General features: G+C 43.4%; 1 protein-coding gene across 6 annotated transcripts in view; it reads right to left on the bottom strand.

Moving 5' to 3' along the window:
* Positions 1–236: 236 nt before the first annotated feature.
* The window catches only part of DENND5B (DENN domain containing 5B), a 111,343-nt gene continuing 85,021 nt past the window's right edge, over positions 237–26,558 (bottom strand). For 3 of the 6 annotated variants that reach the window (XM_042889578.1, XM_042889580.1, XM_042889579.1), the window contains 15 exons: positions 25,118–25,211; positions 24,001–24,111; positions 21,973–22,104; positions 20,951–21,103; positions 20,423–20,501; positions 19,128–19,209; positions 14,961–15,089; positions 13,665–13,786; positions 12,476–12,621; positions 10,636–10,754; positions 9,474–9,661; positions 6,170–6,252; positions 5,892–6,018; positions 4,921–5,095; positions 237–4,087 (listed from right to left, as the gene is read on the bottom strand). In XM_042889578.1, coding sequence (XP_042745512.1) covers positions 3,904–4,087; positions 4,921–5,095; positions 5,892–6,018; positions 6,170–6,252; positions 9,474–9,661; positions 10,636–10,754; positions 12,476–12,621; positions 13,665–13,786; positions 14,961–15,089; positions 19,128–19,209; positions 20,423–20,501; positions 20,951–21,103; positions 21,973–22,104; positions 24,001–24,111; positions 25,118–25,211 — 1,924 coding nt within the window. In that variant the 3' untranslated portion in view covers positions 237–3,903. The remainder of the gene's footprint in view (positions 4,088–4,920; positions 5,096–5,891; positions 6,019–6,169; positions 6,253–9,473; positions 9,662–10,635; positions 10,755–12,475; positions 12,622–13,664; positions 13,787–14,960; positions 15,090–19,127; positions 19,210–20,422; positions 20,502–20,950; positions 21,104–21,972; positions 22,105–24,000; positions 24,112–25,117; positions 25,212–26,558) is intronic. The other 3 variants (XM_042889581.1, XM_042889582.1, XM_042889583.1) reach the window with 1 other exon arrangement.

The following is a 26,558-nucleotide window of genomic DNA, read 5'->3' as shown; positions in this document are numbered from 1 at the left end:
CATTATCAATCTATTGCAGCTTCCTTGTTGCCAGCACCCACCTGCCTCTCCTCTCTCACCCTCTCTCATCGCGGTGTGTGCTAACAGACAGAAGGGAGGGCAGGAATTGCATTCCAGCTCTCTGATCCCATGTTTGAGTATGAGAGCAACCCAGGTGCAGGGGAAAGGCTCACATCAGCTCTCCGGCTTGCAACTCGACTCTAGGTTCTTCTGCAAGGAGAAAGCGACACCAACCATTATTCTCACAGTTTTATTTGTAAAGGACATAGCATGAAAAGCTGTATTTCAATGTACTTCAAAACCTGAAAAACCCATGTCAGTTTGTGATATGTATGTTAAAGTGCTTGATAGAACAATACTTCTACTAATGTTGTCTTGAAAATAATCCAGTTCTTATTCAGTTAGTAGTAATGTAAAGACAAAATATACTTAATGGAGACACCGAAGGGTCATTTGAAGCCATACAGGGCACATCTGTACATCTCAAGTGTAACACACAATATTTCCCCGTAAGATGCACACCTTCATTTGATTGAAAGAAGGAATTGTCTCAAATATGCCTTTGCACAACTATTCTAAAAAGACAGCTTTGAACAGTGATTCCTAATTACACATGCCAACTCAGAATAAACATGAGCAGATTTGTCACTAGACAGCAGAACCGCATTCGCTTCAGAGAATTATAAATACAGGTTTTGTACACAGTGAGGCATTGGATTCTCTGACTCTTCCCAGTCACCATGCCAGATGTGAGGATAACAGGACTACGCAAACTCAGACATCTGCAAACAGGTATTAGGTAGAAATTGTTTTTTAAAAGCAGATACCACAGAGCTTTGGTCTTTTCCCAGATTCCCTTTCTCAACCAATGAAGGTGCTTTAACACTGAAGTAAGAACTGCGTTAGCTTAGAAGGATCCTGATAGGTTTCTCACTCTAGTGGGCAGAATGATTTCTGTAAACCTTACAGAGAAAACCTCACAGTTTCCAACAAACAAGGTAGCCTACAAAAAAAAAACAAAAACATCATACATGACAGAATAAAAACTCCCTATGAAGAATCGTACTCCCAAGGTTGTCAAATGTCCCATCTCCTGAGAAGCAGGGACACTCTGCCGCACCCCTCAGCAGATCTTAGGGTGCTTTATTGCCTACGAAGAACTGTTAGACAGACATCACTTTTATCATATTATTAATCTGATGTGAAACTTGACATAAAACAAGTCAACGCTCGCTAAAAAAGATGATGTGAAACCATGTTCAAGATAAGTGCTAAAGGTTCCTTAATGTAGTTTGAAATAGGGAAAGTCCCTGTTTTGAATTTTCAAATGTCTCAGGTTTTGACTCATTTTAACTTAAGAAATACCTCATCTTACTGCCCTTTTTGGAGCGTACATTCACCCATTCCTGACCTTTAGAGGTGCCTGTGTTTCTACTTTATCCTGCTCGCACGTAACCCACGTCATGTTGGGCAAATGTCATGACTGCTTAAGTCATAAATAAATACTAATCTGAGAGCCACACAGCAGTGTACTTTTGAGAAGTATCCAGCTAGAAAATGCAGATGCTGTTGCAAAGAAATCCAAGCACTAAAGAAGTTGTTATTTCAGTTAAATGAAAGCCACTTAGGCTGGGCTGCACATGAAAAAGTCATATATAGCAGTCATTAGACATAAAATGCCTGAGCTGTATAAGAAATCAAAACATTGCCTAAGCAATCATTACCAAATAATTCTGCCACGCAGCTTCCGGTGCTAAACGTATCATTTACTGGTAGGGGAACACATTTTCAATTGCTGCTGTAAAGTTGTCACGTATCTTCTGTGGACTTTAAGCAGACTTGTCTGGCCGCTCAGAAAACCCTCACACCCTGAATTTCACCCTCCTGGAAACGTAAGAGAGATGTCACAGAGTTGACTCTGGCTGCCAACTCACACCACCGCTCACAGCCTTAACATTAGTTGCTCACCATGCACAGGAGGAAGGAACAGTAATTAGAAGCTGGAACTCCCGTTACAGTCAATGACTTCCTGACTTTTTACTTCCTTAAAAACCAAAACCAAAACCAGCCAATAACATAAAACTCTCCCTTCTATTGAAATGGAGTCACATGAAGAGTTTCCTTCTGGCCAGGAATGTGATGCAAACCTTCAACACCAAGAATGCTGCTCGAAGAACTGAGCAGTCAAAGGACCACAGGAAAGGAGAGCAGCTTGACAAGAGGCAGGTGAGAGAGCAAACCCTACTTTTCATCTTCTTTCCCTTTTCTTAGCTCTCTGCCCTTGCTCCACCATGTGTGCACCGTGCTGAGATGTGATGCTGCCCATCATTCCAAAGCCCCTCCTAATGCTGCTGGCAAGCACAGCCAGCAGCAGACAATTACAATACCACTCAGGGCTTCCCCAAGCCACAGCTTACGGCTCCAGCTGTGAGACATCCAGGAAATCCTCTGACAAAACGGCCAAGATCAAAGCGAGTAAACAAGTTCCAGCAGACACCTATATTTAAACTAACCTGCACAACTGGAACTAGATGAAGTTAACGGTGCCCTCAGACTCTTACAACTCCCAAACCACAAACAAGGAAAATACACTTTGTGTTTGCTGCATGGCATCTGATAATTTTAAATGCAATCCGTTGCTAAATTTTTAGCTTTGCAGACTTCAGTTGCTCCTCGTTCCTCTTCAGGACCATAGCTATACAAACACACTGTGTTACTAACACGTTAACTGGAAAGAATGTAGGAGATGCTCAAAACACCAGCATTTTTCTCCTTTCACATCATTCCCTTTTTTTTTTTTGTACCTGGATAATTAAACAAACAAACAAAACCACCAAAATAATTAAAGGTCCTGTACTTCTAGGAACACTTGTCCTGTGGGATAAAGGAAGACTAGTAACCTGTCAGCATTTCAAGACCAGCTCAGTATCACAGCAACATTGGTGTCTGCAGCAATGATTCTCTCAAGTACAGCAAGAATTTGGCAGGAGCCAAATTCCTCTAGATGAGAGGGAGAAAGAAAAAAAAAAGCCATCCACAACACAAGCTGGCTGGGGGTAATGGGGAACCACCAGAACATACAGAGAGACAAGGAGCAACAGCAAGCAAGCCAACAAGCCATCGTTTCCCTTCTCCAGTACCACTTTATCAGGTCTCAGGCTCCAAGGCTCAGCACCTCACATCTCCAGTGTTTAAGCATTTCAGCTCCTGTGTCCTCTTCTGGAGATCAACAGAAGTGACACAAAAGACCTTTACAGAAAAAAAAAAGAAAAAAAAAAGACAATTCACAACTTCTGTGCACTGAAAGGGCTGGGTCTCTGAACAAACAAAAAAATAAAGGGAGACCATGTACAGCAGGATAAACAACATACACTAACATTTCCAAGAGTGAGACAATCACAATGGCTACATAAGGATATTTGCTGTATTCATTTGCAATACCTGAAAAAAGCCCTGCTGAGTTTGCGCCGTATTTACACGTTGATTGGCTTCTTCCTTGCAAGCAAGTAGCAGCATCCCTTCCCACCGCAATCCTTCCCTCCCCAGCCCCTCCCCTGGGTTTAAGCTACTCACAGTCAGAACAAGAACATTCAGTCTAAGAAAACTTTCTTAGAGTAATATAATTTCTTAAAGAAGATAGCATATTTACACACATCTAAACACATGAAAATACTCTATTTTATACTAAATTTCTGTTTCAAATAAACTACAATACTGCATCTTAGCTTTCCTCAGCCTTAGAGGACAGTCCCGACGGAGCACAAACTGGGCTTCCTGCTCCCATGGGAGCCAGCAGCGGTGCCTTGCAGCGATGCGCTGCCGTCGCGTTCAAGTCCCGACAGGTCTCCCAGTTGTGGTTTGCTTGCTTGGGAAAGGAATAATGAAGTTCTCAGCAAAGCCATGCTAAACATCCACTCCTTTAATGAGCGATCCCTCTAGGACGATGTTGAAGTCTTGCAATGTCTGCAGGACTCGGATCAGGGAGTTGACAGTCATGCGGTCCCGTAGCAGGGCGTTCTCCTCGTACATCCTTGTAATGAGTGGGCATTCTGCAAGTAAGGGGATCCACTGGGGCAGCAAGTGGTCCCTGCCAAGGGAGGAAAGGAGTGACTGCAGCACGATATACAACGCATCTCAAACTGATGTGCTTCTCCAAGAACAGCGCCTACAACACTCAGTCTCTGTCTGAGGGCAGTGCACACTGGACATAAAAGCTTCCTGCTTAATCAGAACCCACAGTTTTGTTAATAAAACAGAAGTGATTGCCTGTAAAGTAGGAATGAAAGTGGAAAGGCACAAGCAAAACTGGACAATTGACTATGAAAGAATTCAGCAATATTTTCCAATCAGGAACAGGATAAGCAAATCTTGGGAAAAAACCCAAATTTTTGATGATGCTTTTTCAGCTGTTTTGCAGATTATCCAGGTACTTATTTCTAGATATACCAGCTCCCCAGTAACATACAGCTGAGTCTCTCTCCTCCCCACAAGAGCAAAACAGGAAGCATCCTATGTGGGAGGAAAGATAAACCTAGAATAGTTTGTCAGAATTATAACACACATCCCATTTTCACGGGCAGTCATTCAGTGAAGATTTAGAAATGCACCAATTCTTGTAAAGAAACTCAGCTTTCCCAAAATCTGCACTTCACCAAAAGTACAGCTTCAAGACAGATTTCATGCATACAACTGCCAAGTGAACAGGTATATTAAAAGCTAAAAACATTCTCAGAGGTTTAGATAGCAGCTGTATATTGTTACTGCTTCTTTGCCACAATTTTTTGTCTACTATTAAAGCTGTCTAAAAATAGGTACTGGTAATAGAAGGTACAAGATCCCTTAAAATGGAAAAACAGAGGTGGTAATAACAGTAAAATGTCTAGCACAAGAGGACATGCATAAGGAAGAGCAGATAAGTACCTTGTCCCCAGGCAAACCAGAATTTGGAATTTGCCATCCTTTCCAATGTTCCTTGGAGCTGTATTGATGGCATTCACATAATGGCAGAAGGTTTTGCATGACGATCTCTGAAGCAAAAGGGCCTCCTCGTTGTCTCCAATCTGGTCACTGGTTTCAAAATAGGCAACAGCTTTCTCTGTGGTAGGGAAAAAAATGAGAACTCGGTGAGAAGTACTGAAGTAGTTCAGTACAACCAAGATTTACCCTACCCTTACCCAAGGGAGCCCTTGAACAGCCTGCCAAGAGCGACTGCACAGTTTATGTATAGATTCCTCACCCTGAAAACAGGAGGTGGGTGGTGATCTCCACCTCTGCTACATGGCTGCGGTCAGCACATTCACTGACGTACGACACGTGTAACATCAAGGAGCTGCACTAGTGTCTATGGTTTCATTGTGATACCATCAGCTTTGAATTTTCACTTTCTCTGAGTAAGCGCTTACCCTCAGGCTAAGAATCTCAACCTGTCAGCATATTTTAAGGGAATAAGCATGACTTAAATTACTGTAACACAGGCCTACAGATAGATATCACCAGAAGACCAGAACAGCGCTTAGCTCTGAAACAGTTAGAAATCTAAACTTTTCACTCCCTGAGCTTTCCCAGCTCTTCTTCCAATATCGATTGCTGTTCTACTCCAACCTCCAAGCCACTCCAGCCCACTTCCTTTTCTGGGCAGGGAAACAGTTGTTTGAACATTCACCTATGAATATGTGACTAGAACCTGAAGTGCTCTTAAATTTCTGCAGAGATTCACACTTACTCTTTATGTAAAATTCTGTATTTCTCATCTACTCTGTTTCTTATTCCTTTCAAACAATCTGGATTTTGCTAGGCAGGAATAAACGGCATCAGAATCCCAAGTCTGTACATAAGTAGCCATTTTCCCTAATCTTCATCTCCTTCTACCTCCAAATCACACACCAGCTTACCTATGAAATCCCAGATGAAGACATTCTTATGAAAAATACGAGCTGATTTGAATCCGTGGTGGAAGACCTGCTCCAGTGCTGCAACCAAGCCATTCTCCCCACACAACAGGATGGTAAGGCTCCCTCTCTGCGGGAAAGGGAGAGTGTGAGAACACCTTGTCCTGTTCATATGCCAAAAGGCTTAAAATCTAAAGGTTAACAATCTCTACTAGCCAATTTCTATTTACAACTGTATTGACAACCTGCTGTAGACGACAGGTAATGACTAGCAGAAGTACCTCTTTCTCTGGCTTGTGAAAATGTTTCACAATGTTGTTCACAGCTTCTCCAATTCCCTCTTGGATCTGTCCTGCGTTTGGCTCTGTGAAACCATGGAAAAGACACTAGATGAAGATGTCAACTTTAAAACATTTATCAAATTCTCATGATGACATAGCTTGAACTACAGGAGTTATTCTGTATCTTCAACAGGAAAGAATTCAGGCAGTCATTTGTCTTGAATAAACTCAAGTCATAATTATAAGCAACTAAGGAGCAATCCCGGAATAGTAAAATAAATTGCCATACTTAAAAATGCACAACCCGAGGGTCTGACTTGATAAATGTTTTATTTGAGCTAATCACACCTTGTTCATCGCAGACTGCAGCAATCCTCTGATGAAGAGACATGGGCTGGAAGGTTGCAGGCAAGACGTTTGACTTGCTTCTCTGCAACTCATGCCAGAAAACCCTGCACCTATGAATTCCTGATTTGAATCCATGATGAGCCACAAAAAGTAACTGCTTTAGATACGTGACTAGTCATTGTACCAGTGTGAGGAAGTAGAGCCAAGAGGATACTCCTTTGTGATACTTCCAAGAGAAAGTTATCTTCAGTATTAAAATGTACACCCCATTCCTGCTCTGAATTGTTATGCTGTGTGTTTCTGCAACTGAGTGACTCCATGCTTCTACCTGTTACCATTTCATCTTCTGCAAGTACCTCCAAAATTTATCTAGTTGCTCACACACACAGCATCATAGAGTTTGAAAGAGATTTGGAGTTCATCTAGTCCAACTCCCTGCTAAAGCAGGTCCTGCAGAGTAGGCTGCATAGGAATGTGCAAGCAAACAACCTGCTATGATATGAGTACTTGGTATGAAAAGCAAACCTGATGTCAAGACTGACACCAATTTGTACTGCATCCAAACTAGAACAAACAAAAAGTGTCCCTAAGTTTCAGAAAGTGTATACAAGATAGATTATTGTAGAGAGAGCTAGCATGCAATTTTTATTTTCCCAGCTCTATCAGCATCACAAAGGAAAGCCACTGAATGATGAAGAGTAATGCAGGCCCAGGTGGTGCCCAAATACATGCATTTGAGCACCAGCAGAGACCAGTGTGGACTTGTACCTAGATTCTAATCAAGCACACCTATGAGATTCAGACCACTGAGTGGGGACTTAATTGGGTTGTGCTGTGGGGCTACTGACAGTAGATCTTAGTGCCCATCTGTAGAGTCAGTAAGCATGCAACTGTTAGGCTTAGTAAGATTATCACGGTGGAAAGATAAATAAAACAAATGAAAGTGCTCACCAGTGTTATAGATGTGCAATAAACTCCACAAGGAGCAAACTCCAGAAAGACATCCTCCCTCAGTGGCAGTCAGCCCTTAAATGGGCTCTAGGAGAGGTGGAGCCAGGCTCCACCCCTTCTTGGTAACACAGGTGAATTGCCTTCTCCGGTGCTCCCACAGCTGACTCATTGCTCGCCTCAGGTGGTCAATCAGAGGTTCAGAACGGAATCAGCATTTCCCTAGCCCTGCCTAGCTCAGGCAACTGAGGCATGCAGGGTACACTTGCAGTAGTGGATGTAAGGGGGTTGGGAACACAGCCCCAGGGTGGCTGGCAGGATTTGCTGCTGAGGGATTTGGGCATTGCTGCTGCCCACCTTAGGGACAGCATTGATGATGTCACCTACATGACCTGCTTCCACTAGCCTTCTTATGGCTGTGCCTTCCAATAGGTAAAAAAGCAGCTGAGCTGTGCCATAGGCCAAAATAATGAGTGAGATCAGATGACGATTACCTTGTCTGCAGAACATTCGGATAACAGCCTGCAGGATGAGCAGGGGCCTGCAGAGCTGGTGCTCATTGCTCCAGAGCACAGCTTCCCAGCTGAGGTTTGGGCTGCCTTTTTCCGAGAACACCCAGAAGACCCTGACTTTCTGCTCCAGTGGCTCCAAGAAGAGATCATAAGGATTCTGACAATGAGAGCTGGGAGGTGCTTGAGGGAACAGTGCACCATTGAGGGCTTCCTGTGGATGTTAGGGTTCAACCAGGCAGCCTTACTGTGGGGGCTGCAGCTGTTCATCAAAGAGCTGACAGTGCCCTTTGTGAGGGGCTCTTCACTACCATCACAGCCCTGTATGGCCTCAGAGCTCTGCCAGCAGCAGGACCACCAGGATACCCATGCTGCAGGAGGACAGCCATAGACCCCAGCCCCATCGCCTCTCATCAGAGGCCTCCTGGGCTGCTCTGCCAGCCCTGCATGCCCCAGTGCTGAGTAGCTCCCTAGTGTTCTCTGTGGGGGTCCTAGACCTTAATCATTTCAATGATTATTCTATGATTTCTTTCCAGATTTTCACGTCACAACATCACTACCATTGTTACTTTGGAAGCATGGAATAATTCAGTATTATTTTGCCTGCTCTAGCTGTGGTGTCCCAATTCCTTGCAGGAGTATTGGACTAGATGGCCTTCAGAGGTACCTTCCAACGCTAAGGATTCTAAGATTATATGATTTTAGCATGCGATGTCCCTGGTAGGTCTGAAAAAGTTATCTCCTGCAGCTCAAAACAAAAACAAATTATTGGGCCTTAGTGCCCCCAGACCTAAGTAAATACTCTGCAAGGAGCTCTGATGCCTACTCCTTCATGCACGTGAAGAGCTGCAGTGATGATTTTTAGTTCATTTACTCTTGGAAGCTGTTTCCTTGCTTGACCTTTCAGCAATCATTTTATCTAATTTCACCAGAGCTGAACAGATTTATGTATATGATCCGCAGTGTGCACTGTGCTCACCTGTATGCTGTAGTGAAGAATGGTGAATGTAGCGAAGCCCTCACAGCCCTGTACCCTGTGTTATAGCCATTGCCACTATTCTCACAACCTAATGTGAGGAACATGAAGCTGATGTCCCCACACTCTCTCTGGAGATGGGTCCTCTAGAGGATGGCTCACAGCACCTACATTACTTTGAACTGACCCCCAGAGGTGCATGTCTGTTTGCTGACTGCAGAGAGAGAGAGAGCCAGGAAGAAGAGCAGCACCAGCTACTGCAGATTCTGCTGCTTCCTATTCCCCCATCTTCTATTTCCATGCTCCAAGGGCAGAGGTACATTCTCTCTCAACTGTCAGAAGAGGAGAATGAAAGAGGCAACGTTCACCTCCGCAAAGCAAGCCGCAGGCACAGAAACAGGAAAAACAGAAGCTTGCGGCTGTTCCTCTGCACCAAGCCTTACTCCAGCAAAAGCTGTCCTGCTCATAGCTGTCCTGACAATGCCCCCTTCTCTAGAGCCCTGGGAGGAAGGACTGGACTTACTGGTGTTCTTTCCTGTGAGAGAAGTGATGCTCAGCCGCCGAGCTGTGGTAGGAGACTTCTGCTGGGGTGGAGTACGGCACTGCTTTCCCAGCTCTTCATCAGATGTGGAGGACACCAGTTCTCCAATAAGGATTCGCTCCAAGCTGCCGTCATCAACTCCCTTTCCCAACCATCGCCCACAGGGAAACCTACCCAAGGGCCAGCAGAAACACGGGTCAGTCACATGGGTAGATAGCTTTATCTCAAAGCCAGAGGGACAGTGAGCCTCCATCTACACCGCTAGCAGGCACAAAAGAGCTCTTCACAAACCAGAGCTCAGCAGGCAGTATTCCACTGCACCGCAACTGAAAAGACCAAACCAGAGAACTACATTTGCCTTCCCTTAAGGAAGGGGAAACATGAAAAGCTAGCATGAAAGCACTGGCAAACATGAAATGCTATACACTTATTTAATGGGACACATGTAGCTCTCTGCTGGGTTGTTTTTCAGTTGCAGCCACACGGCAGTCCCAGTGAAGTCTACACACACATCTATGCTACCATTGCTTGTAGCTGTGTCCTCCCTCTTTCCCCCATACTCTGCCCCCAACTCTAAGCTCTGGAGCTCACCCTTCTGAGGGATAATTTTCCAAGTTCAATTTAGTCTAATTTCTTTAATTTAGAAAAAGAACTATTTATCCAGACGTTCTGTAAAAACAATGGTGAGTTAGGAGATAACGTAATGTATTTGAATGCAACAAAACAAAACAAAAAAATCCCAGCCCCAAAAGCCTAAAGATTTGCCCTAAACTATCATTCCAGCTCTTGGAATGTAAAGATGTGCACAGTGTTACCATCCTACATTAAATCAAGAGATTTAATTATTAGATGTAAACATATGAATCACTTCAAAAGCATCCATACCGTCTCTCCTATCTCAGAGAGATGTAAGGAAAATCCTGCACTCAAGCCTCATTTAATATTTATCAGATTATTTGGCTTCAACTAGAGCTTCTGAAATGAGAGTCGTGGGTGGGGAGACCAACCCAGCTCTATCAGGTACTTAAATCAGCCCATGCTGCTCCACCATAGTTTTGCCCAACTGAAAAGACGAATGCGTTCTTGCTTTTTCTAGACTGATAGTAGGAATTTCAGACAAAGAAAATTAGAACTAGTTGCTTACTTGTATGTGTGTCCTGTTATTTCGTTTCTGACCATGACACAATCAACCAGCCACTTGGCCAGCAGCCCTGAGTTGTCATGACCAATCTGAACAGTCGTCAGCTTTCCTAAATTCTGGCACTGAAATAAATAACAGTTTTTACTTCATTTAAAAAAAAAAAAAACAACAAAACAAAACAGACCACCCCCTCCACCACCACATGCACACATATGGTCCCAAATGTATGCTTTTCTTCAATTTCCACTGATTTACACAGCAAGCATTTTCAACCAAACAGGCAGAACATTTTGAAAAGCAGAATAATCTGTTTTATTATAAGACAGGAGAAAATAAATACTGTGAAATAAGAACTGTTAAAGGGTTATGAAGAGACTACATTCTTTATTGTGAGAACTCACTGAGTAATTCTGAGAAGTGTTAATTACAAACATCTGAGCTAAATTGATACAAAGGTGTGCTTTAGTGGAAGAAATAGACCTTCAGAAGAAACAGCCTCTCAAAGCTGCATTTTGAGCATACTGACCTTTGTTTGAAAGGAACCACCCCACACTCCAACACAGTCTCTAAATCCTTCCTTATTTTCAAAAATCAGCTTGCTCATTGCTGAGCAAGACAAAAATAATCCTCATGAGGCAGAAGGAGAAAAAAAGGACTGTGAATTCCAGCGCAGTATGTAATTGTAGGTGGGGCTGCCTGCAACGTCTGTTAACCTTAGTTACCTAAACACTTCCCTTACAAGACCTTGGTTTTTTTTGTTACTGCCAAACAAGCAGCTTGGGCTGATGTTTTCCATAGCATGTTGCTACGCAAGTTGCTATTTCTTACAAAAACTTCAGCCAAAAGAGTATTCTTTTGAAGAGTGTTAGTATAGCCCGTCATTCTGCTTGTTACAAATGTGGAGATAGTGCTTCAATAAGTCAGGCACTATACCAGGAAAATAACTGTGTTAAAATTCACTTTTTATTTCAGTAAGAGTTTTTTGTTTGCATGTTTTTGTGTTTGTTTTGTTTTTTTGTTTTTTTTTTTACTATTGTTGCTTAAGATCAGTCTGCACATGCTCAAAGGATGCAACTTTAGCAGATTTTCCTACATAATCACTGCTTACTGGATATGGTACAGCCTGGAGCTACAGGTGCCTGACTGAGCTTTTCCTGCAGCCAGAAGCTGCTTTGGGGTGGCACCAAGCCAACCTATACTACCTGGTGTGTGAGAAGGCAGAAGGAAGCACAGGCAAGTCCAATGCAAAGAAGTAAACATATTAAGCACTGAGAAAAGAGCCCAGGGAGAATGGCAGCTCTACAGTTTGGTTGTGATAGTACCTGAAGCTGGGAAATTGAAGGGCACAGTTGTCAGACTGCCTGGTTGGAAGGGATGTAGCACTGTTAGACAAGGAGTTGCAGCAGAAGGAGTGGAAATTTGGGACTAGCCAGAGGCTGGGAGGGACCAGGGTGGTGTTAAGTAGGAAGACAGATTGAAAGAAAGAAACTGGAAGGGAAATGAGAAGTTGTAAGCGAGCCAGGTAAAGGAAAATTTGGATACCTGGCAAAACTTGGAAGGGAACGAGATATGGCAACAGAGTGACAGGGTGAGGAGTGGAGCTCTGGGCTGGGACAGGGGCTGCAGCTCAGCCTGTGATTAAAAGGCAGTATTTGTTGAGGGGAACTTTCACTGAGCACAGTGTGGGTGAGGAGCACACCGTGCTCCCCATTTTGAGTTTCCAGCTACCTCGAGAACCTGGACAGAATCTGAAATGTTCTGCTCTCAAGACAATAAATCCTCAGCAAGCTAATGTCTGTGTGGAAGTGTGTTTGAAAGCAAAAGGGAAAGGGAGCGCACTCACCTCAAATGTCATTTCTAAGAGGTTTTTAGGAATCTGCATGACGCCCGTGTCTCCTAGCTCTCCCGAAACACAAATCCACGGGTTGGATGTGGTTATTGCATTGCTCAGTTTTTTGATGGGGATTATCACCGCCCTGTAAGGGATCACTGCGAACAGAGAGGAAGGAAACATCAGTGTTGGCTCTTCCTCCCCCCGTGGTAAATGCGACCCATGGAGCAAAGCGTGCCCTTCTCTTGAAGGTCAGCTCCCGCCTCACGTCCCAGCAGTGCCGGGGCCGGCTGGTGCCGCGCGGGGGTGCTGGAGGGCCGCGCTGAGCCGCCAGCCCGAGGCGGGTGTGAGGCCTCACATCCAATGTCTGCTCTCGTTCTTAGAGGAAAGAAGGGAGGGGGAATCTTCGAGCGTTTAAGGAGAGAGGGAGAGGTTTATGCCATACGGCGGAGCACAAAGCGCCTCGCGGCTCCTCCTCCGAAACCCGTCTCTGTCAGCCTGCGGAGAGTGCTGGGTGTGCTTTTAGGGAATGGCAGAGGGAAGCATTAGGATGGAGAGGGCTTGCCGGGGAGGCAAGATTAAAGAGACTACACAATGCAGGAGAAGAAAACCAGGTGCTGCAGCACAATTTGCTGATTACCCTCCTTTGTGAGGATGCTCTTATCCTGCACACTCCCACACAGCCTTGCTCTCCAGCTGGTTTCCCACAGCAACACCCAGCATCTATGAGCTGGCAGCAACAGCCAAGGGCTCCAGATAAGGGCTCAATTCCTCATACAGTGGCAACAGCAACGCAGAGTCACAGAACGGTTTGGGTTGGAAGGGACCTCAAAGCCCACCCAGCTCCAACCCCCTGCCATGGGCAGGGCTGCCACCCAGCAGCTCAGGCTGCCCAGGGCCCCATCCAGCCTGGCCCTGAGTGCCTCCAGGGATGGGGCACCACAGCTTCTCTGGGCAGCTGTGCCACCACCTCACTGCCCTCTGGGTAAAGAATTTCTTCCTGACCTCTAAACTAAATCTCCCCTCTTAATTTAAAACCATTCCCCCTTGTCCTGTCACTGTCAGACTGTGTAACAAGTCAGCCCCCTCCTGCTTACAAACTCCCTTCAAGTATTGGAAGACCGCAGTAAGGTCTCCTCTCACAAATCTCAACAGCAAGAAATTTTTATTCAGGGGTAAAATAATTCATTCTCCAACTCACCAATTGTGGTGAAGACGCTTGTGAAGCAAAAGTAATCCACAGCATTGAGTGAGAGGAGGTGATACAGAAACTGCTCCCGTTCTTCCTCGCAGCGCAGGAAAGCATAACGCTTGTAAAGTTTCCTGGTGAAAAAAAAAAATGCATTGCTGTTTTGTTGAAAAAGTATCAAAGGAGGAGTTGATCTACACAGCAGGTGAGAAAAGTGAGATTCTCCAGTTCATGCCAGTTGCCAGAAAACCACAGAGATCACTCACCCTCTGTGCTACATGTGTTTTCAGACCATGGTGATTCCCATGGTGCTGTAGCAGAGATACAGAGCTCATCTCATTGAAGGGTCAGTTTTGGTTTTGCTGCAAAGTGCAGATGTAAACTAGTGCTGCCCACAACCTGAGCCTAGACACAGCAGCCCCATTTAAGGCTCTTTAAGCTTTCCCACAATTATCTTCCATGGGATGTATCTTCCCAGAACTGAATAGCTATGTTTAATAACTTAATCTTCCTTCTGCTTCATACTCCAACAGATAAAACCAAACAGAAAGCACCAGACCATCTAGAGCGAAGCAGCAACCTTGCTGCCACCCTTCCAGGTCTGCAACTCAGCGCACAACACTGGTTGCCCATAGCAGTGCAAAAGCCTTCCAGTAATTAACCTGGTCCAGCTCAAATGAGGCATGCGGCTCATCTTTAGCTGTTCACTCTTTGGCAGATTGCAGTATTTGTTAGCTTCCAGCATAATAAAGCATGCAACTCATCACAGCACCAGTTCTGCTAAGAACTGCATGCAGTAGGTTGGACATTTTCCTTACATACGTTGTTTTTTTTTTTTTTAATAGATTGCTTTGAGAAAACAAAGTCAGGAAGCAGACAGTGCCTGTGCTTGCAAAAGGAGACAGAGCTGGGAGTGCTGTGTGGCTGGGAGGGCTGGCCTCCCGCCCAGTCCTGCTGCAGTTGGGATGTGTGCCTGCTGAAGTCGTAACACAGCACTGCTGTAAAAAAAAAGGCTGCAGCTTCACTTGCTCTAGATTGTAGGAATGTAAGGCTCTGAAGTGGCTTGGTTCAATGCACTGACCCTAAATCAAACCTCTTTCTCCTGAACATTAGTCTACTACACAGAGAAGTGGACTCTTGCCCTGCTGGGGGGGGGGCAGAACCTCCTCCACAGCCTTTCAGTCCCTTCTGTCTGGAAACCAGCAAATCCAGACAAGGCACAAGGCTGTGCAGTGAGCCTGCATGGTCCCTCAGCTCACCAGTGAGGAAGATGTGGAAAGAAAGTTGGGAGAATAAGAGCCAACTTACTTGGCAAGTGGCTGGTTGGAAAGCAGCTGCTTCAGATGCTGAGACAAAAGCTTCTTCTCCAGAGAAAGCCTTATCCAGGCTCGGGCTCGCCCCACATCAGTCTTTATCTCACTCATGTTCTGAACATGTCTGAAATGGATGGGAAAATAAATAATAATGAATAATATAGTAATAATAATAATAACAATAATAATAGATGAATCATAAAAACCCTACATGTTTCAAGTAGTAGCATCCAGTGTGACGCAGCAGCTGGACTGGAATATGTTTCTTGATTTAAATGCTGCAGGACAAACAGAACCAAATCCCATCCAATCCCTGCATGTGACAAGTACAGCAGAAGGTTGTGCAGTACAAAAACTTATATGAAAATCATTTATAGAGGAGCGGTCCTGCACTGAGACCCCCAACAGACCTTGGCTGGCCTGGGAACAACAGCAGGACCTCCTGCACACAAGTTCATTGCTAGTGCCCACTCTGTGTCCCAATGCCTGCTTAGCTCAGATGAGCAGGGGTAGAGCTGCACATCCCTGCACTGCCTGCGCTGTCTCTGCAGACGCTGCTCCCAATTTAAAAAGGAAAGAAAAATCCAACTCAAAACAAACAACCGTCATCCACCTCTGAGACCCATTTATGCTACAGTAGGTACTGACACAAACGGGTATGTTGTCTGTGAGGGCAGAGGACAATAATATCTTAGAGATCCTTCAAACCACAGCCTAGTCTGAAGGCTCTAACAAACCAAATGGGAAATTCAAGGAAACAGAAGGTTATTAGAGAAAACCCGTCACAGGCAGAATCACCTTTTCAGGGACATACAAGGCCCTCATGTTGTGATCTGCATGCCACATGCTTGGTTTGTAGCAAAGCAGAACTGTGCCACTGGGGCTTTTTTTCTATAGATTTGCTTTTCTTTTTTGAAACATCCCATATTTCAGGTTGGAGAATGCCAGAAACTCCGATTTGAGAACACAAGAAGAGGAAGAGAACTTCATGGCAGATTGAAGCTGCTTCCAAAACCCCCCCGCTTAGTTAAATAAATAGAAAGAAAAATGAGTAACAGTTCCCAACAGGGGAAAGAAAGGGTTGCAATTTCTTAATTTACACACAGCTTGCATGGTAAGTGCAATTCAGCCCTCCCAGTCTTTGGTGCCACGCTCCACGTACCATCAGCTGAATCTTTGTTGCCATTGTCCTTTATTGCCCCCCGTGCATTGCTGAGTGTTAGGAAATGTGGCAATATTTACTCCAAAGAAAATCTAACAAAATCATGATGTGACTGATGCTTTCAGTGTTCACTAGTCTAGTCTCACTGTCTTGTGTTTTTTTTCCCATCTGTTTTCTCTCTGCTTTATATTTAGACTCTGCATTATTGGAGAAAACCACTCCCTTGTTTATAGAGCTTCTAATGTGACAGGAATAGGGCTTTAGTAGCAAATCTGCAGTGTTACAACTTAGTGCTGTCCATAAATGCATGTTTGCTCTGAACAAGTGAGGTGGATACCAGGCATAGCTCAGCAGCGCCCAGTGCTGTTCCCTGCTAGGCTAACCTACCTGAATTCTCAAAACAGATCAGCACTGGCAATCCCTGAGGAGGTGTCTGCATCATGCTGCTCTGTGCTCTATGCACACTTCAGGAATATGTGGTTGATAAGAGCAATGGGAGCTTGCTGGTGGTAAAACCTAGGTTAGAGGGCACAGCATGCTCATATAAGTCCTTGTCCTTTGTAAGCAAGCTCACGAGCCTCCCTCTTTCAGCAGTGATGCCTCATAGCTGAATCACTGCAGAGATCCTTGCTCCTGGCTCTGGAAAGCCCTCTGTGACAGCCTCTTCTTGGCTCGGAGCGGGGCAGCCAGTGTTAGAGCTGGCAGCCCACACAGCTGGGCACATCAGAGACAGGACATGCACTCCACTCAGCTACACAGCACTGTGATGCTCTCTTCAGACATTTCTTGTCTTCTGAGATGGGAAGATCAAAGCACAGACCATCTCTCCCCCCTCTTCTGCTTGGCTTAAATTACATCTAATATGAAATGCTAATTTATTTTACTTTGAGTAGATTCAAATACAGATGGACTTAACCTTATTCCATGCATGCTCTATGTCTCTTCATTACTTGTTTCTGGTTGAGACCAGATTGGCATAAACTGTGCATTTGGGAAAAAAATGCAGGTTGGCAGAAACCTTAAAAAGATTCAGTGATCAGTCTTGGTGTCAGCAGAAGCAGAGTGTAACAGAACAGAACATTCAGGAGCTCAGATTTATTTCATTCTCACTGGTGAGAGTCAGAACAGCTCTATTTTTATGAGTGACCTCAGTGTAAGCCCTGTATGCTCACCACTGCACAAATTCTTCTTGTCAGAGAACTGAAAAGCAATTTCAGTGCAACTCCCCAGGTTGAAACTTGGTTTTTAATCCCATTAGCAACACAGAAAAATCTCTTTTCCCTGCCAAATGTAAGCCTGGGGTACAGTGAGACAAACTCTCTGCAAATAGCTGTGCTGCCAGAAGAGGTTACAGCTGCTCAGCATCACCATGCCACTGAGGATGGCACGATGCTCCTGATTCTCCTGCAGTCAGAAATGAGCTGTATTAGCTGGTGCCACGAAGGTCTTTGACAGTGCAGGCTGTTGTGGCTGCAGCAGGTCACACAGCATCTCTGTGTGTGCAGTGCACCCTTGGCTGGATACTCCCCAAGGAGGGGAGGCACGGCAAGACCTCAGCACTGCTCACAGGGAACAACCTGGCTGATATAAACAGAGCCTAGCTGGGCCAAAAGTCTGGGGTCGTGCAAGAGGCAAAATAAATGTCTTGAGCATTTTCTGCACCGCATCTGAGATGGATGGTTTTGCGAGGGAGGCAGAGGACACACATGGCATTACCTGTAGCACAGCCTCATCATCACACATTCAGAAGTGTGACTGTGATTCAGCCCTGCTATTTAAGTTGTTTACACGACCTTGCATGAGCCATCAAAAACAAGCTGTGCTTAAGGCAACGCAAATCCTCTAGCCATCCGTTCAGTTAGCACTGCAGCTCCAGAAATTTAACAATTACCCAGCCTTCTAACTTCAGCATAAACCAATGTGTGCAAAGAAATTTCTTTCCAAGCAGGAGAAATCATGCATGAGATTCTGCGTGACAAATTCAACTCACCACCTATCTAGCATTCTGTATGACCAGATATGTTTGTGTACAAACTCAAATGCTCAAGATACTCAAAACACAGTGCTGGGACTCAAGGAGCAGAGCTCAGGTTTGTGCTGGACTTTCTTCAGTGAGTTCAGCAAGTACGTGGAAGACAAAACACACACACACAGTGAGTGCTGCTGGAAGTGCTTTCTTTTTACATGGAAGAAGGATAAGGCATTACAAGAAACAATGCTCATGTTTCCTCGTGCTTTAAATTGCTAGCAGCTCTTTACAGATGAGCATTATAACACTACTCCTGGTTTCTTTTCTATGGCACTTCTAGCCCACTGAAGCTCTCAGTTGTGGCAAGCGAAGTGTCAGAACAGTGGCATGACCTGGCTCGATCATGGAGATGCCCTCAAGAACAACTGTCTGGTGCTATCACATCAGCCTCCATCCTTCTTACTCTGTAATCCTTCAGGATCTCAAACAATGCTTCACAATAAGCTCTCCACAGCCGGGCTGTTGTCTTCTACAGTGTACCTGCCCTTAGTTCACATTCCAAGCTCACCTGCTATGCTTGTGCACAGTCTAATTTTGTGTATTTATTACTATTTGTCATAAGATGCTATTTGAAAAGAAGGAACATTGCTCAGCAACTGCAAGAGAATTTGTCTGTCCCTTGCATCATCTATCAACTGTACTTGGTTGGTCAATAATTTAAAACAAACAAAAAGAAATAAAGTACTAAAGAATGTAACATATCTGTTATTAGCTGTAGCTCTACTGCTATAAATACCCCTGGAGAAGACAAAACCAGAAGCCCAGGAGAACTTGTGCATTTTTCATTATCTTTTACTCAAAACACACACAAAAGTTTTGTGTATCAAAAAGGTAACTCTACATTTGAATGCAGGCTGAAGAGAATGTTTAGTTCTACTTAACCTTTGTAAAATCAAAGCTAGTGAAGATCTCTACATTATGCTACAGAATTAAAATGATGACAAGATGATCAGACAAATCAAATCGTGTACCTCATATCTTGTATCAGGGAAACCCTCAAAGTAGGCAGAGTAATTCCTGTATCAGACTTCCGTCTTTCTGTTCCAACAGCAACTACAGTGGAGAAAATATGTGAAGTTAATACAAAGTTATTGGAATGGCCTGCAATGCACTTGTTTTATACGAAGCTGAAAGCAATCCTAAGTTGCTGGCAACTGCAATGTCTCTGTGCATTATCATTAACACTATCCTAGAAAAGTATGTAGAAGCAAAGACACTTACTAGCTATTCCTTCCTAACTCCAGCACTGAAGTTGGGGATACAAAAAGCTTCCTTTTACTGTATGTGAAATACATTAACAGAAATCTATACAGTGATGGCTTTTATTAGTAGTATGTTTTAATGGAAAACTCACAACTGAGAAGGATGTGATAAAATTAAGCTACAGTTGCACACTAGATGTTAAGAATGCCATGCATTTCTGTGCTTCACTCCTCTAATCAAACCACTTTGTGGTGAAACATTTTGCTCTCAGGAATTTGTGCCTGCCAGTCAGACTGCTTAGTGCATTACTCACTGAAGCTTATTAAAAACTCTTAGTAAGTGAGACTAGTTTATCCATCGGTGTGTCTTTAAGGACTGATCATAGAAGTTCCCCTCTGCAGGACATGAAGATTTCAGTCCTTGGAAGATGACCCACGAAGTTCAGAGACCTTTACTACAAGGTGCTGCAGCAGACATGGGGCAGGGAGATCTCATGGTCATCAGAAAACCATCTTCTCTCACAACACTGAAGTAATTTGGTGATTGTAAAAGGCCAAAACGAAGCATAAACCGGGTGCCCAGATTAGTGGATGGAGATTAATTACACAGCTTCTGAACTGTACCATCCACTAAAGATATATTGAACATGGAGTTACTCACACTGCGATTTCAGAGACAGATTATTCTCAGTGAAAGAAAAATGTCAGCTGTCTGAGCTGTATCTCCATGGCTTCAGCTATTTCAGTAATAATCTTCTACAAAAGCACCGCTTCTCACATCTCAATGATGGATGATAGGGAGTGGAGGTAGTGAACAGGCATTGAATGATTTTCAGACAGCTATAGTAAGTATCCTCATTTCCCTCCAACAACATCAATCTATTTTGTCCAGACATCAAGACAGCTTCATAATGATTATGAAAGGCCTCAAAATGTAAATTTGGTATTAGCAAGCAAATACACTGAAAATCTCATATGGACTTCGTGTGGTTGCACTCTTCCTCACAGGCCTGAGTTCACTCACTGCGATGAATCCATCAGAGAGTGAATTGCTGGGTACTCACCTGGGGACTCTGCACTATGTTCTTGCTTTTCTTCTCTCTCCTGGTACTGAAGTAAATGGGACCACAAAGCAGATTTCCCCTGAAAATTGAAAATGAAGAGGCTGTAAATAAAATGGCCAGTAGAAAAAGATACCAATGAATGCAACATAATAATGGCATGGCATTTCAGTGGGCTTCAAATTCAGCAGTGACAGTCAGTACATTTCTTTTGGGCCATAAGGCCTCGGGAAGAGAAAGGGATGGTCACTGACTGAGCTGGCAGTCGTATCGCCTACCTTGTTTGTTTGTTCTCTCTTGACTTTAGCTTCTGAAGGTCGAAAGAAAAGAAACCAAACATCTATTTGACAATATCACTGCAATTTCCAGAGCTGTTTTGACAAAATAAAACCTCTCAGGAAACATGAACCAACGAGACTGAGCCCAAAGATATCTTTATGCTGAAATGACCAGCAGCTTAGAAGGTACAGGGGGCATTCAGTATTTGCTAAAGTCTTGTACAAACAGAGTCCTGAGTTTCTAATTACCAACCTGCTTGACCTGCAGACCATGACTCCAGATTCTTTCTAGCAGATCACAGAGACTAGCAATCAATGTATTTTCCTCCAGTCCCGTAATATTGGCTTCTCCATGTCCCAGCTCAACTGCTTCGTGGCCCATTTTCTCTACCAGCATACGTTTAGTCTAAGAAATAAAGAAAATAATAATAATAAAAATCTAAAAGGCTTATAATAATCTTATTTCCAAGAGACAGAATTTATAAATCACTTTATTAAACATTCTTCCAGTAGACAATATAGAGACCACTGCTAATGGCCTGGCTTGAGAAATCTCAAATCTCTTTTACAGAGACTGCAAATTAAAAAAGAATAATTAAAGTAACACATTTGCATTATTAATCCATATTGCCCTGTTTCTATCACCTTTATCTGTTGTCCTATTCCTACATTGCTGATTTATTACTGGCCACTATCAGACAGAGTACAGAGCTATATATTTTCAGTCTTAGTTAGTATCTGCTGTTGTTCTTGTCACGGGAAACAAAGCTTAAAATTCAGGTAATGCATTATACCACCAACTGTGACTGACACAAAGAAATTATATTTCAATGGATATGAAAGCTTCTTTAATATCAGAAGCTGGTATACGACGTTAGCTCTGCATAAATAACATGCACAATTTGCACATACTGAATATATCCCTTTTGACATAGGGTCTCAACCTCATTATGTTTAGGCTACCTTTAAATATGAACAATTAAAGGAAATCCTCCCTAGGATGTCTCATCATCCTGATTCTCCTTCCTGTCCTTTTTACTCTTCCCATCAACTCTGACTGCACAAACAGAAGAGTGATAACACATTTTTTTTCTTTTTTTTTAGCAGATGAAAAATATATAACACAAAGGAATATCCACCTTGTAAACAGCCCGTTAAACCAACAGACCAACACTGTTCCAGCTGTGAAGGACTTTCAGGATACAACCTGCAGATGCTATTTACATTCAGCATGAGCAACTGGATGGGAGAGCGGAGAGAGAGGGGAGGATGTACCTTCATGCGACATTCCTTCAGCAACCCTTCCACAAATTTCGAGTTGGTCTGAGCAATCACAGCCGGAGAGAGGTCCGAGAGTTTGGGCTGCCTCAAATTTTTTCCTAAGCTCCTCGCCTCCTGCATATATTTCTAAAAATAAACAGAATAATTTTAGATATTACAAGTCGGAGAGATTCTCCTCATCCTAATCCTAGGCAAGCAGATGCTGGTGAAAAGGAATGAGCTACTGTTAATCTAGTAACAACAACATGATTTGTCTGATGCTTAAGTATTGGGCTGGAGAAGTGGAATGCTCCTTTATGACAACAGGAAAAGCAAGATATTTTCCAGTGCAGAACTGAAACAACCAGCGTTGTCTGGTGAACTGTGCTGTTAGCCACTAGCACAAAGTTAGGCACACCAAGTGTATAAAAGCGTGACACCTTCATCCAGCAACAAAGCCAAAGTACCAAGCAAAATGTTTTTCCATTGTTATTTGATCTTCACTAATAAATAAATTAAAAGCCATCTGGTTAATTTGTTGACTAGACTGTACATGAATGGAAGAAAACCTTTGAAAAGAAATTACAAGAAGCAGAAAGGAACCTAGTCAAGGAGAAAAATTTATCCCATTACTTTGCATTTGGATAGTTCATGTGGGAAAAATTAGACTTGATTTTATTCTCAATTAACTTCTTAATTACAACTGAAGCTCATTTTAAGTAAAACTGACATTTCGCATCATTCTTGTTTTTACTGTGGGGGCTATAATAGAGAAGTATTGACAAAAAATGTCATGCTCTTTAAAATAAGATCCAAGCTATAATTAAAGACTTTTAAACCTTTTTGCTCCACTGCCTTGTTTCTCTGGAGTTGGGTTTTGTTTGTTTGCTTGTTGAACAAAAAACCCAAGCCCATCAAGAAGTGTCATCTCCCCCTACCATAGTGAGAGGACCACATGCTGAGCAGAGCTAACAAGTTGGCCACATTTAGGTGTGCAAGTGAGAAGTTGATCAAAAGGTCATCTGAACACTATCAATAGTTTCTGTTAATAAAATAACAGGATGTTGTCAAATAAAATAGTCTTGAAACATTGTGCTCAAAGCCTGATGTTGAAATGCTCAATTTTTGTGCAAGGCCTGCGAATTTCCAAACGTATGTCTTTATCACCTTAAAGCTGTCTCTCTGGGGAGACAGTGGGTGACAACAACCATTCATTCTTCCCTCTTCACATCAGTCTTACAGGTTGGACAAGAAAGTAGGGTTCTATCACAGAAGCTGTAATCAACTAATTACTAAGTGCTCAGCTAAGTAATTACAGTTCCACTGATACTGTAAGGACTTGGAAACAGTTGAAAAACCATATTGGAATAAAAATCACAGCTGATGAAAGCACATTGTTCTGCAAGCAATCTCACAAGTGGCTTCCATCTAATTCAATGCAAAAATTAGCAGTGAGAACAGTGAAAAAGTAAGACAGGGAATATGTAAGTAGAAAATCTAGTGTTTCTTTCTAAGAGCAAAGGGATAAATAAAATGCAAAGTGCGGTTATAGTCTGAAGAGTACAAAAAAAAAAGATAACCTCATTTTATTCATAGAATGTCTTGTTGTTAAAAAAATAATAAATAAACTTTCATGAGTTCAACAAAAGAATGAATATGGGATGAGAGGACCAACAGAATGCTCTCTGCCTGTTCAACACACACCACCTCCATGTTGGGATGTGAAGACTTAGCAGTCAAAACAATGCTTTTTGGATTTGACATCCTAAGCTGAATTGCCAGCTGAGCAACACAGGGAAAAAGGAAGCAAAGCAAAATCCCCATCTTTTGGTCTCAGAACTGTCATGTTTGCCAGCGAGTTGGCAAACATGGAAGCCAGGAGCTGTTTTCCAGCTACTTTTCTGATTATAACCACACTTCCAAGCACTACAGGGATGTGATCCTACTCTACAAGAAAGGGAGAGGTTTGGGATGCAGCACAGACAGTGGTTCCTCACGCTACAACCTCAAACGCAGCTTTCAACAAGAAAAACTAAAACGTACCAGGCAGCATTCAGAGAAGGATTTTTTAGGAGGCCGTGCAGGAGGGGGCGGCCCCTGGTCCCACTCCCAGAAGGCCATTGAGTTCTGGCGAAGCAAAAGCTCCTCCGAGGGCTAAGAGGAGACAGATGCCCCGATGGCAGAATAGCCAGAAAGAGAAACAAAGCAAAAGAAGCATGCATATGATCCACAGCCGAAAAGAAGAAAGTAAATACATGACAAAGTACTGAAAAGGCTCTGCTGAGATAAACTCACAAGGCAAAGTTTCAAATATACTTGCAAAGTCATCCTAGCAGAAACGACAACAAACATCCACAAATGCTGTTTTGCTGTGTTTCCTTGAAACACCAAAGGAAGCTGCGATTCAGGAGTCAGTCATTATTGGAGTTTTATAGTGCAAATGCCAACACTGGTCAGCATTATCCAACAAGCCTTACTGCAAAACAGCACGAATGTTATATTTTTGCTAATGACATATGAAAGAAGCACATGTAGTCAGTGGAAAAATATGGCAGAAAATACTTAATGAATGACAGGAAACTGAAAAGATGGGACAGAAATGCATGCATGCAACTGACATTTACAAGATGTGTGGGAGTTCCCGAGCTTCAGGCCCAAAAAGGACCCTGAAGTCTTAACCTTTCCAATAGGCTTGCTCCTGTCAGTAACCTACGTAAAGGCTAAAAAAAAAAACAGAAAAAAACCTTTAAAAAAAAAAAAAAAAAAAAAAAAAAGAGTCCTGCCTCACTGACTGACATTTATTAAGGAACTTGGCTTTTCCAGAGACCTTTACCCTAGGCAGAGCTCACAGCTGCACCGAGAGGCATCAGAGCTCTGCTCTCCATGTGCAGTTATACAACAGGGGTCTATATCAGCAAATAGGCCATTTTCCTGATAACAGAGGGACTGTTTTATTCCAAAAGAACAGAAGCTTATCGTCTGTGCTGTGTGCTTTGAAGTCGTACAGCATATACAAACATTGGCGATGAGCAGTACTTAAATGGCAACAGACCTACACAAACCTTGAGGGAGCAACAATATTGCCTGAAGCAGCAAGGGTCCCTTGGTCCAAACGTTACCTTGGGGTGAACATCTCGTGCCACTTGCAGACACCACCTACCTCCCTCAAGTCATTGTCCAGCCCAATGTGTTCTGAGTGCTGCCGGAGGCGGTCTTTCCTCCGCTGTGTGGTGGCACTGCGACTGGCCCAGCGGCTGGGAAGGCAGAGAGAGAAAAGACATGAGTGGAGTGAGTGGGAAGGGAGGGCCACTTCTCCCACAGGGGGAGAAGAGACGGTGCAAACTTGGATGCTGCGATGGATGTTGGTGCAAGCTGGGCTCTCCAGTTCCTGTGGGAAACCACAGGGTGGATGACGGGCCGCCACTCAACCCAGTGACCTGCTGGAGACCTGCCTGCTGCCTGCTAGCGTGCCGATAGTTGACTGCAAGTGGAGCATTCCCTACCACAGATTCCCCTTGCAGCACTGGTGCCATCACTAGGGAAATCGGTTTAGTCCCCTGCAATGCCCTTATTTGTTGTATTTGCTAAGATTTGACAGAAACTGTGTCTGTATGAGCAAACAAAATACAAATGTTTTGAGTAACAGCTTCTGAAGTGTTTCTTCTCCTGTGAGGTTTCTGTGGTACTTCCTCAGCAGGAAATAATCCAGAGAACCTTGTCACCATGATTGTAAAGATGAGAGGGAATAGCCTCCAAGGAAGGTTCAGGTTGAGTATTAGGAAAAACTTGTCAGAAAGAGTGGTGCAGTGGCACAGGCTGCCCAGGGAGGTGATGGAATCACCTTTCCTAGAGGGGTTCAGTAACAGTGTGGACGTGGTCAGTGGGCATGGTGGGGATGGGCTGATGGTTGGACTAGCTGAGCTTAGAGGTCTTTTCCAACCTTAGCGATTCTATGACTCTGTGATTCCACTATGATACTGGGAGCACCTATGTCTAAAGGATTTAAAGAGAACTGACATTCCTGGGATTAATCATGTTGCTGCCTTTACCATGCCTGGATTTTTTTTTTTTTTAAATGAGATTTTTAAATAGTGCACAAAAATTCTGTTTTTGCTATGTCTTAGTTTATGTCCAATTCAATTTTTTTATTCTCATCTTAAGCTGTTGTTTAAAGCAGATAGTTGGTAACCAGGTTATAAACTGAGCAGCCTTAGAATTCCCAAATGTCCAAGCTTCCTTATGCCAGACAATGTAACAAAAACCAAGATAACACTGTGCCAATGAATTTACAATCTCAAGCGATTGCTGGGTTTCTAAAAATATCATAGCATTCTGTCAAATCCTTGAAACAAAAACGTTCAACTAGTGCAGAAAATAAATAAGTTAATACATTATTTATAGATGAAAACCAAAATAACATGATATAGCCTATCAAGCATTAAAAATTAGCACACACATGCTACATCTTCAGAATAATGACTGTGGTTGCATTTATTAAAATAAAATATATTTTCAAATACAGTGAAAATAGTAACAGCCTTTAAGCCCTTCAGTCTGCTCACAAAGACCCTTTGGCTCTGCCCTGCATTTGGAAGTACCAG

This window comes from Lagopus leucura, unplaced genomic scaffold (genome assembly GCF_019238085.1).
Source record: "Lagopus leucura isolate 7727_CA_CO unplaced genomic scaffold, USGS_WTPT01 Super-Scaffold_100159, whole genome shotgun sequence".
NCBI classification, from domain to species: domain Eukaryota; kingdom Metazoa; phylum Chordata; class Aves; order Galliformes; family Phasianidae; genus Lagopus; species Lagopus leucura.
Note: the sequence above shows the minus strand (reverse complement) of the source record. Positions and strands in the feature narration are given on the sequence as shown.